Source organism: Psammomys obesus, unplaced genomic scaffold (assembly GCF_907164565.1).
Source record: "Psammomys obesus unplaced genomic scaffold, mPsaObe1.curated_primary_1811, whole genome shotgun sequence".
Lineage (NCBI taxonomy): Eukaryota > Metazoa > Chordata > Mammalia > Rodentia > Muridae > Psammomys > Psammomys obesus.
In genome coordinates, this window is record NW_026596122.1 from 3,126 (window position 1) to 14,642 (window position 11,517).

The window sequence follows — 11,517 nt, forward strand, 5'->3', positions numbered from 1 at the left end:
CTGATTCTCATGACTCTATTTTCAGCAATACCAAATTTGAAATCAAAGGAGAAGTGCTTCCTCTGTGAGAAATAGCTTTAGTGAGTGTTTGTGAAGGGTGGAGCCAGCTGAAAGAACTGAGGTGCCTGTGAAGTTGGAGTCAGTGTTCTGTGGGAGAGAAAAGGCCACCTGAGTTCTCCCCAAGCTGCAGTCTAGGAGGAATGGACAAGGTCCTGAAAGTATTGTTTTTAGTCCTAGGCCTTCACCTAGCAGGTGAGTCATGGAGGAGAAACCTTAAGATGAGTGATTAATGTGGAGGCAGGAGGGAATTCGGGCACCAGATAAAGTCATCAATCTTGAAACCATCAACAGATAGTACTCCTTAGGAACCTAACACCATTTGCTGTTTCCCTGCACAGGGGTGAATGGCCAGCAGAAGGAAAGACGTGACCAGCAGCAGGTGAGACAAAGTCTCCAATGTCTGAGAGTCTGGGAAGGAGGGACCACAGTTCTGAACTGCACTTATGAGAACAGCTTATTTGACTACTTCCCATGGTACCGGCAGTTTCCTGGTGAAGGCCCTGTTCTCCTGATAGCCATACATTCAGTGTCCAATAAAAAGGAAGAAGGACGATTCACAGTCTTCTTCAGTAAAAGCGACAAGCAGCTCTCCTTGCACATCACAGACTCTCAGCCTGGAGACTCAGCCACCTACTTCTGTGCAGCAAGGGCACAGTGCTTCCCAGACACCTGCAGCCCAGACCCAAACCTGCTGCTGAGGCTCCAGCAAAGCCTTCAATGGGGCTGAGCCTGGAGGGTGTGCAGGAGTTCTTATTTGCAGGACCAGGTGACAGGGGGCACTGTGAATGTAAGGATTAGACTCACTCAGGGGAGAGGCAGACCAAGCTGAAGTCTCAGCATGCTTTTCTACATTCTCTGTTTCCTCCTAGAGAACAGCTGGAGTTTTAGATCCATTTCCTTAACTGGTTTAGAGGATTTTTTTTTCACTTTTTTATTTATTATTTATACAGTATTATGTCTGCATGTATGCCTGCAGACCAGAAGAGGGCACCAGCTTTTACTATAGATGGTTGTGAGCCACCATGTGGTTGCTGGGAATTGAACTCAGAAACTTTGCGAGGGCAGCAAGTGCTCTTCTCCTCTGAGCCATCTCCCCATCCCCTAGAGGATTTTTTTTTCCTCCTTTGTTATAGAAATAGTTCTCTGTAGGTTTAGTTTGTAGCAACTACAAATTATGAAGGCCCTGTTCCCTACACTCCTGTCAGTGAAGTTGTTCATGTGTGGTTGTTACAGCCCAGCGTCAGGAGACCTTGCCTTTGGCCTCTGGGATAGAAATCACATAGTCTTTTCTTCTACATTAATCTCCTTTGAGAACCACATCATTGGGAATGTATATGACCAATGAACTCTCCTACTTCCTCTTGTTTTGCCTCCTATGTCTTCATTTACCTTCAAGAAATTCAAGTATGTAAACCAGAAGGCCCTCACAAGGATGCGGGTGTGTTTAAAATAGATAAATGACATCAGTGGGGGAGGAAAGAATGCAAATTAAGCATATAATGAAAATACACAAATTTCACTAAGAAATTATTTTACATGTGTATTTCATAAATGAACAAAATATAAATATGAACATAAAGGCTTAGTCAATAGAAGCTGCTGCAGTATTTGTGGACATCACCAAAACACAGAATTAAAGATTCTTTCACTGCCTAATACTTGGCGAGGATTGCTCACTTAATGCTATATAAAAGCCAAAAAGATTTCCAATCGAGAAAAATTTAAAAACTTCGTTTTTATGCCACATTGTTAATGGCTTTGGAAGCTCTAACTTCTTTGGGATCCTAGACAGGAGTAATTTTTGAGACTAGGTTTTGTAGGCTAGCCTGAGCAACACATTGAAACTCTGTCTCAGAAAACCAAAGCCAACAAAAACAACATGGAAGACATTATACTTAAACATCTAAAGCCTACAAGTTCTTTTTCTCGTCTACAGTGAATAATTATTCAGTATGAAAAGGGGACAGTCATATAGGAAAATAAAGTCAATTGGCTCTTAGCAGTGGGAGATATATCTCATAATACCAATATATGAACTCCTCCTGGTTTTTAAGGTCTTCTATCCCTGTCAAGTTTTAAACTTGAGTCAAAACAAAACAAACAAACAAACAAACAAACAAAAACCCAGAATTTCTATCTGATTGAAATAAGCTTCATTGAATACTACAACTTAGAATGGAAGTAAGCAAAGAGTGAAGGCATATTTAAGGATGTGCAACAGAGAATTTGGAAACTCTGTGTACCTCAAGACACACCCTGAGCATCCTAGGAAATAAAAGGCTGGAAATAACTTCAAGAGTACTGAGGGAAGGTGAGGGCAAGTTGACTTAGAATAACCCAGTCGTCACCACTTGTGTGTCTTCATACAGTTATCAAGCAAATTCTGCTTTTAAAGATTGAAGTTTGACATAAATTTCGTCATCAGATGCATTTTCAGCATACAGTCAAGGAAAGTCTTCATTCCTTCAGGGTCTGAAGGCAAAAATGTTTATATTGGGCATTTCTCACATATCCACAGATTTGTAAGTGAAAGATCATTTAGAAAGGGGTTTTGTTTTCATGAAAACTATAACAACTGCAGAATAGCATCAAAAGTGGACATGCTTCATTGCCAGTGAATGACATTGCTAAACATCGGGACACAGAGTCTCTTCACTCTCTTTCTTCTCCTTCCCAGACTCCTGAGAAGACTGCCATAGAGTTGTGTCATCACAATAATCCTTTGTTGGGGTCAATGGCTCTCCAGGACCCAGAGACTTCAGACTCTCAAGTCTGTTTTGATTTCATTTGCCTGAGCTGCTGCTTTATGGATGTTGAAGTCCCAGTGGTCTGGGGTGGGGATTCTTGGTTTGTCTCTGAAAAGAGGCCAGGATGGATGTGATCATATTTCATTGTCAATCAAACCAGGGTCAGAATAGTTGGAAGTTGAGTGAATACAAGCAATACATTAAGAATTCTTGCTGTCTTCCCGTTCCTTCATCCTGTCCAGCAATTTCAGGTTCTTTTTCTTCATCTCACTTTCAAAAAACAAAAACAAAACACCCCAGACAACAAAAACTAAATACCCACAAAACAAAACCAAAAGTTCAATTTAATTAAAAAATGCCAAAACCAAACAAAACTCATGTAGCAGGAGTTAGAGAAGAGGAAAATACTGATTAAAAAATATTGTATTCACAAAAGTATTAATTTAACAGGTAGCAATTGCTACCTCTTTTGAAAGGCGAAATCTCTTTTCTTCAATATAGGGACAGCGTGTTTACCAACCATGACCTGACTAAGGTAATGCCATCCTGTCCTGACTCCATTTTGTTTCTGCTTAGACATTTCACAGTCACATCTGCTTTGGCAACATATTTGTTATTTCCTTCACCCTGACCTTGGTCCAGACATATTGACCAAAGTAAACAATATCTATAAAAACTAAACATGAATTAAAATAGTTTAAGAAGACAAAAGTTAAGGTTAAATGTCATATTGTGCCTGAAATAACTACTATGTACTGTCAAAACAAATGTTAAAAAGTTCCTATGACAATAAGGAAACTAAAGACTGAATGCTGGCTTATCCTGAGAAAGCCACTCAGGCCTTATCACAGATTGATTTATTGACTTTAATTTTTTAATTTATTGCTTTTATTTTGGTTAAAATAGAATTACATCATTTTTTACATATTATGTTAAATCCCTGAAACCCCTTCTGTGTCCTTTATCTCTAGTCTCTGCCATGTTCTCCAATAATAACTTCAAATCCATGGCCTCTTTTTCTATGATTACTGTTGTTTTACACAGATGCACACACACACACACACACACACACACAATTATGTACAGACAATCTTCTGAGTCTGTTTAGAGTTGGTTCTGTGCACATGATTTCAGTACTGACCACTTGCTATTGTATGATTAATCAGGGCTCTTCCCTGGGGATGACCATTTCTGTCTCTAAGCAGTACTTAGCTGTCTGTAGTTCCTTGTATAGGTACAGGGCCCCATGTCATTTCTGTTGTAAAAATTTTCCTTAAAACACACAAAAACATTACAGGAATATGTTTTTGTTTTTGTTAGGTGTGCAAATATGCGACTGGGTCATAGCAGAGGTGACTATGGTTTGCCTCATGCTAACAGGGGTGTGGTTCTTCCAGCTGCAGATAGTTTCTGTGAGTGTGTCAAGTTTGGAATTCTGGGAACTTTTCAGAGGATCTTTAAATGCTAGAGGCCCAAGTAGTGGATTTGCTGTTGCTGGGTGCTTGTTGGTTGGATCCTGTTTGTCAAGTAGCTGTATAAAAAAAGCAAGAAGAAGTTATGTATCCTGCTGGAGTAGATCAAATTTACCCAAGGAAACTTGACACTCCTAATAAGCAAGAAGTATTCTAATGATAACTTTGCCCACTTTCACCTTTAATAGTTTTTCTCTAAAGAAATGAAGAACATGGTGGTGAAGAGTAAAGGAGAGAAATAGAAACCCCAAATGTAGCAACGTCCAGGTACAATTTTTCTTGGCTAGTGGTATCACCATTGTTCAGTACTTGTTGTGCAGACATACTTTTGTGGTGTCAAGGTTATTGCTCCCCCATCATTTCTGGCAGAACTTCTTGCATCACACTTCCTGGTCTTCTTGTTCTTATAGTTTCTTCTTGCCTTGTTTTCTTCAATGTTTTTTGAGCCTTTGTTGTAGGAGTCTTTTTGTAGATGTATGTGTCTGGGGTGGTGAAAGTTCCATAATCAGTTGTTCTTTTTTTTTTTTTTTTCTGTGATGGTCTTCATCTGCTAACAAGAAAAACTTTCTTGAGAGGCATGAGAGGTAGTCTTCCAAGTCTTGGTCCAAAGTATATGGCATCCTCAATTGAGACTTGCTCTTGATCTCTGAGAGGAAACCAAAACACAATAGCAATAGTCAGCATTCTTCCAAGAGCCTCTTGGATTTCCTTGATTAACATATTGAAAAGAGGTTTCCCATGCCTGGCACATGGTTTCCTGTTAGATGATCCTTCTTTTGAGGGGGTATTGTTAGCCCAAGTGGAATAACTTCATTAAAAATATATATGAAATATAATTCCAGGTAAACATGGAGTAATAAATATCCTTAAGGGTATTTTAACCATCCTCACTGGCATTTGTCTTTTCTCTGTCTTCTTCTGTATTGACCTCCCTCCCAACTTCCAAATTAAGCCAAACATTATCCCCATTTTCCTCAATGCCTGATCTCTTTTTGTGGTTCTTTAAATCTAAGCATCATTCTTTAAAATGTTTTATTTTATTTATGTGTGTGTGTGTGTGTGTGTGTGTGTGTGTGTGTGTGTGATGGGTGGAAGCACACAGGTCTGCGTGAGTATACACAAACTTGTATACATACATCGTAGACACATCTGTGTGCATGTAAAGGCCAAAAGTTGGTGGTGTCAATTCACTCAAAGGTGGAGTTTCAGGTTTTTCAGAAAACGGAGCTTATTAAATGTGTCCTGGGACATGAACTTCAGTATTTACCATTAGCAACAAGTGCTTTGAATGGTTGAGCTATCTGTTCACCAACCTTAAGCTTTATCTTCACTGGAAAGCATTGTCTATCAATTAAATCACAGGAAAGACAAAGCAGTATTTAGAATTTGACCAACTGTCCATCTCAGCACTTAAACCCAGGAAAAACCCAGTGTACTCCAGAGCCATGTCTCAGAGGCTGTGGCTATGCAGCTTGCAGGGCATCCACTCGCTCTCTGGAGATCTAGAGCAGGGGCACAGCCCTGCCACCCTGTGCTGCCCAGGCTGCTGTGGTTCCCACAGTCTCCTGATAGACACAGAGAGAAGTCCAGGGCATGGGCTCTCAGCACTAAGCAGTGAAATGGGCAGAGGACTGTGACTCTGATCCCAGAAACTAGTCCTTGAAGTACATGTTGATCTGCTGTTTTTCCTCATAGAAAGAACTGGAGCTCTTTCAGAGACCTTGTTTGTATTTTCTTTTCTTATTGCCTTTTGGGTAATTTCCTTCATTGAGATAATGAGAGCAGATCAAGGATTAAGAGCTATATTCTAAATGGTGATATAGCTGTACATACAAAATCATTCAACCACAAACCCATGTGGTAACATGACTCTAATGCTTGCAGGTTATACGTATTTTGGACATATAATATGCTCAAGTCACAGGGAGACCTGCCATGCTTATCATGAGACTGGTTTCTAAATTAAAATACAGAAAGTTTACAAGTGAGATGTAATATGACAGTATAATGTTACAGAAACTTCTAGGACATGTAACAAGGAGATTTCTCTGTATAGAGAAAACAGAACACATGTTGTGAGTTCAACTTGATGGTAAACTTTTACAAGACAGTCAGTTATTTTAGCAGTGGGTTTAAAAATTATTGCAACTTCCCAACCAACTGTGTATGAATGTGTGTGTGTGTGTGTGTGTGTGTGCGTGTGTCTGTGTGTGTGTGAACCAGTGGTCATCAATGGTTATCTCTCTCTATTTTTGTCACATTTGTTTATTTATTTCTTTTTGTGGGAACTCTTAATTAAACTGAAGCTCATCAATGACTGACTAGTGAGACTCCAATATCCTCATGTCTGTGCTTCTCAGAGCCCTGACTGCAGGGGAGCCACAGCTTCTGGATTCCGGGACATGGGTCCTGGAGATCCACACAAAGGGACTCATGATGTACAGCAGTCAACCTACACACTGAACATCTTCTTAGGCCCTGAAGACTATTATTTTATTCCTGTTACAATTTGCCAGGGCATAAGCAAATGGGGATCTTCTGGAATGCTGATGGGACAGAATTTGGATAGACCCTGGCACTGAGCAAAGGAGGAAGACTCTTTCAGATACCAGTGTTTCAAAGGGAAATTCATGGGTCTAAGAGGACTTAATTATTTTTTTTATTAAGCTTAAATAGACAATTAGACCAATGGATGGAGAGAAGATAACAAGACAATTGTCTGCAAGTGAACTACACATCATACACGGCTCATGATGAATTTTACTTTGGTTCCCAAAATTATCTCCCTGAATAACACCCATGTGTGCAAAGCTACTTCCCCCTCAGCAGGGATGGATTTTGTCAATCTCCCTATCAGACAAGGATGCAAGTAGAGGCCTGTGGTGAGCTACACTTTCCTCTTCGTACATTTAGGTTGTAGCCTATGATCACACAAAACCACATTTCCTGCTTAAGGCATTGTAAGAAACACAGGAGGTCCACATGCTCACTGCCTGGCCCTCAGACACTGAACACTGAGGTGAGGCAAAGCAGACACGCTCATACAGAGGGACCTGTGACACATGCCTCCCTGCAGCCTGCTCTGTGTGTTGGTGGCCTTGGCCTTCTCTGGTATGGACATTTCATATGTAGCTGAGGATATTTTGTAGGAAGTATTGTCCCATGCAAATGGCCATTTACATTGACATGAGGGGAAAAATGGATTTGAGAAAAGTGAGCAGAAATGTCTTTAGTTAAGTTTGTCTTTGGATTTTAAGGGGCCTTTTTCCTACACTGCTTTGTGTACACTATCACAGGATAAGCTTTTTATTATTTCCTCTGGTTGTTCTGCAGGATTCAATGTGGCCCAGAAAGTCACTCAGGTCCAGACAACTACAAGCAGTCACTATGGAGAAGAAGTCACCCTGGACTGTTTATATGAGACAAGTTATTACTATTACAGTCTTTTTTGGTATAAGCAGCTTGTTACTGGAGAGATGATTTTCCTCATTAGGCAGCTTTCTTCTTCTTCTATTCAGAATGAGAGGAATGGCCGCTATTCTGTCACCTTGAAGAAATCAGCCAAGTCCATCAGCCTTGTTATTTCAGCCTCACAGCTAGAAGATTCTGGGATGTATTTCTGTGCACTCCAGGAGGTGACCCACAGTGTCTGAAGTGACAGCACAAGCTGAACAAAAACTGGGGCTCCTTAACCATTGCCTATCGCAGGAGCCCAGCTGGGAAGCACACCTGCACATGCTGAACAGGAAGTCTCACTGTGGATGCTTTCTCTGTGGTCTGCATCAGTAGTGTGTTTCTAAGTAAAACCTCAGTCTAGGCAATTCAGCTACAGTTATGATGAGTGGTTTTCTTTTAATACTTTGTCTTGAAAATATTTAGTTAAAAATAGATCACAGAGAAGATGTGTAGTGCTTCCTACAGTTGGGAATATTGCATCACAACAATTTAAATTGTTAGTTTCTCTTCATATTGGCAACAGCGCACACCTCAGAGGAGTTATCTGAAAGAGCAAAGAACATAATTTTCTTGTGAAGTTACACTCAGAGAAGCAGAGCCATCATGAGTAAAGTGTTCAGAGACATCTGATAAGAACTTCATATGTGAAATACTGGAGGTTCTTGGGTTATCCCCACAAATCTTTGTCTTTGTATCTGGTACTGAGCCTGAGGTACTGAGGTCAGCTAGAGCAGCAATTGGGAAGGACAGTTGCATGAGAGCAGCACATGGGTGTACTGAGATTTGTGAAAATACGGTGAGACCCAGAAGATAATTGATGTCTAGAAGGATGACCCACCACACCTCAATCTCTCTAGTTTGGGGGAAATTCAGAAGCCATCACATTTGCCAACAAGATACACACAGACTTGACCCAAGACAAACAGAAGCTATAGAAGTGAAAAGTAGAGGGTTAATGGTAAATGGAGCTGCTACTTCATTGACATCACATGTGCTTGGATCCTGAATCTGTAGAGCTATAATATAAATTATACAATATATAATATAAAAAAATCACCTATGCTTTAAATCTTCTAATGTTGCTTTTTCTATGTTCACCCCAAAACAAAATGAGACAGGGAAAGAAATTCCGAGAAATGTGTTTCTGAATGTGCATTTAAAGATTTTTTATAACATGAGTGTAAACTGTTTTGCCAGCATGTACAGGTGTGTACTCTGTGCATGTCTGGTTTTCCTGGAGGCTAGAAGGGGCATTAGATTCCCTGACATTGGAGTTATTGAAGGGAATGAGTTACTATGGAATGCCAGGAACTGAATCTGATTCTTCTGCAAATATAGCAAATAATTCTAAGTAGTGTGTCTAAGTTCCAGCCCCCATTTCAAGGAAATCTCTTTGAGTCACCACATAGAAGTCACAGAATAACTGTCTGGGTTAACAAACAGTGCCAACTATTTGTGTCTCCAGGAAGCATCTTTCATAAAGAAGAACATCTAAAACTGGTAGTCAGAGGTTAGAGATCAACATGCCAAGTAAATGAAAGCTGTAAACATGACACAGCAAGTCTCATATATAAAAGAGGGGATTTCTGACCAAAGCCAGACAGGAAGATGAAGAGAACAACTACATAAAAAATAGAGAGTAGACCCTGGAAATGTTAGTGCATGGCACTATGGCACTCCCAGTTCAATAAAATAAACACTAAATGACATGAAATGTCACATGAACCCCTAATCAGTAAGGATCTGAGACTGCATTGCCTCACTGTGATTTTAACAAACCCTCTACATAAAAAACCCAGCAAAAGAATCTTCAAAGTTACTAAGGACTTCTGCAAGTTCACCTCTCTGATTTTGGAAGGAGAATTCCAGGCAGGCAAGGCAAGGCTTGGGAAGTACTTAGAGAACTCACTAAATGCAAAAAACTGAAATCTATTAACAAATGTAAAATTCAGATTCTCTACTCTGAGGAAAAAAAAAAAAAAGCCTGGTGCTTCATTAAAAGCCAGAAAAGTCAGCATGGGAAACAAATTTTAAGGAAAGGTAAATATATATCACTAACATCCTATGAACTTCTTTGCAATTGTCCTTTTTAAAAGATCCTCAGTTGGATTCAATGGCATCTGCCTGTTGTCTATGCACGTGAGACAGAGGATTGCCAGTTTGAATTCACTCAATATAACAGCTACATTCTGCCTAAAACAAAACAACAACAAAATGTTGTACACTGGGAAGTTCACTGGCACCCTAAAAATATTTTTACATTGAAGAAAAAGCCTAAATGAACCCCATGTAGAAGAAAAGAAAGGTTTTACTGAGAAAAAGATGGTTGACTTACTTTTCGTTACTGTTAACATATATGAAAGACTATGTATTTCACAATCCAACTCAGACACGATAACCTTGTATGATGGCTCTTACTTTTCTCATTTTTGGTGTTCAGAATTGAGACACAGCTTTTTCTAACTCAATAGCATCTCTCTCTAACATTAGCCAGAATGTAGCACAAAAGCGGTACCTAATGTGTAGGGGTTTTTCTTCTGCTTTGTGTTTTGTTTCTTTGTTTTTGATGAGGAGTGGTAGCTTGGAGCAGGGTGGCTGATGACTCAGTAATGATAGGATTACTGGTTGCATCTGACCTAAGGGAATGAGAAAAGTATGCCAAGCCTAAATACACATGTCCCAAGGAGCAACTGATTAAAAAAAATCATTAACTCAGGTGTTAACAATGCTGAGTGTCTCAGCAAGGCTCTCTGCAGTCCCGTGCTGTGATATATAAGGATCCAGAGGGAAAGATTTTTCCAGAAGCACACAGGGCACATTTCCCCCTTCAGAGCCTGTGTCCCTTTCCTTTGCCCTGTCTGCCCATAGTGCTGTCCCATCACATCCCAGCAAGGTGATGCCCTGCACTTCCTGGGAGTCTTTACTCAAAGGCAACCACTGGGGAAGATGTGGTCTTAATCTTTCCATTTTCCTTCCCTGAAGATCAGGCTCTAGCATATACATTTCCAAGTGAGGAAAAGGAAAGTAGTTCATTACAAAATTATTATGTCTTAAATGCTTTATTGGTTTAAAAACAGAATCCTTTCAGAATGGGGATTGAGCATTTTAGTCAGGGTCCTCTCTCTTGATTAACTTCTTTAGATTTACAGATTTTAGGTTTATCCTATGTTATATGTCTATATGAGTGAGTATATACCATGTGTGTCTTTCTGCTTCTGGGACAGCTCACTCAGGATGATCCTTTCCAGGTCCTACCATTTACCTGCAAATTTCATGATTTCCTTATTTTTCTTTTCTTTTTTTTTTTATTTTATTTTTTTTTTATTTTATTTTTCTTTTTAGTTACATTTTGTTAACTCTGTGTCCCAGCTGTATCCCGCTCCCTCATTCCCTCCCCAACCCCACACTCCCTCCCTGGTCTCCTCCCTGCCCCTTTCCAAGTCCCCTGATAGGGGAGGACCTCCTCCCCTTTCATCTGACCCTGTTTTATCAGGTATCTTCAGGGCTGGCTGCAAAGTCCTCCTCTGTGGCCTAACAGACTGCTCCTCCCCTGGGGTGGGGGTCAAACAGCCTGCCCTTGAGATCCTATTAGAAATAGTCCGTGTTCCCCTTACTTTGGAAAACTACTTGGTTACTGAGCTACCACAGGCCACATCCGAGCAGAAGTTCTAGGTTATATCCATAGATGGTCCTTGGTTGAGTGTCAGTCTCAGAAAAGACCCTGTGCCCAGATATATTTGGTCCTTGTGGAGCTCCTATCCTTTCCATATCATACTAACTTC

General features: G+C 40.2%; 2 gene segments (V, D, J or C); both read left to right on the plus strand.

Moving 5' to 3' along the window:
- Nucleotides 1-200: 200 nt before the first annotated feature.
- Nucleotides 201-787, plus strand: LOC129693236 (T cell receptor alpha variable 23/delta variable 6-like). The segment is given in 2 exon segments: nt 201-252; nt 399-787. Coding segments are annotated over 2 exon segments (441 nt in total).
- A 6,554-nt stretch (nt 788-7,341) lies between these two features.
- LOC129693235 (T cell receptor delta variable 1-like) lies at nt 7,342-7,932 on the plus strand. The segment is given in 2 exon segments: nt 7,342-7,390; nt 7,613-7,932. Coding segments are annotated over 2 exon segments (369 nt in total).
- Nucleotides 7,933-11,517: the final 3,585 nt, after the last annotated feature.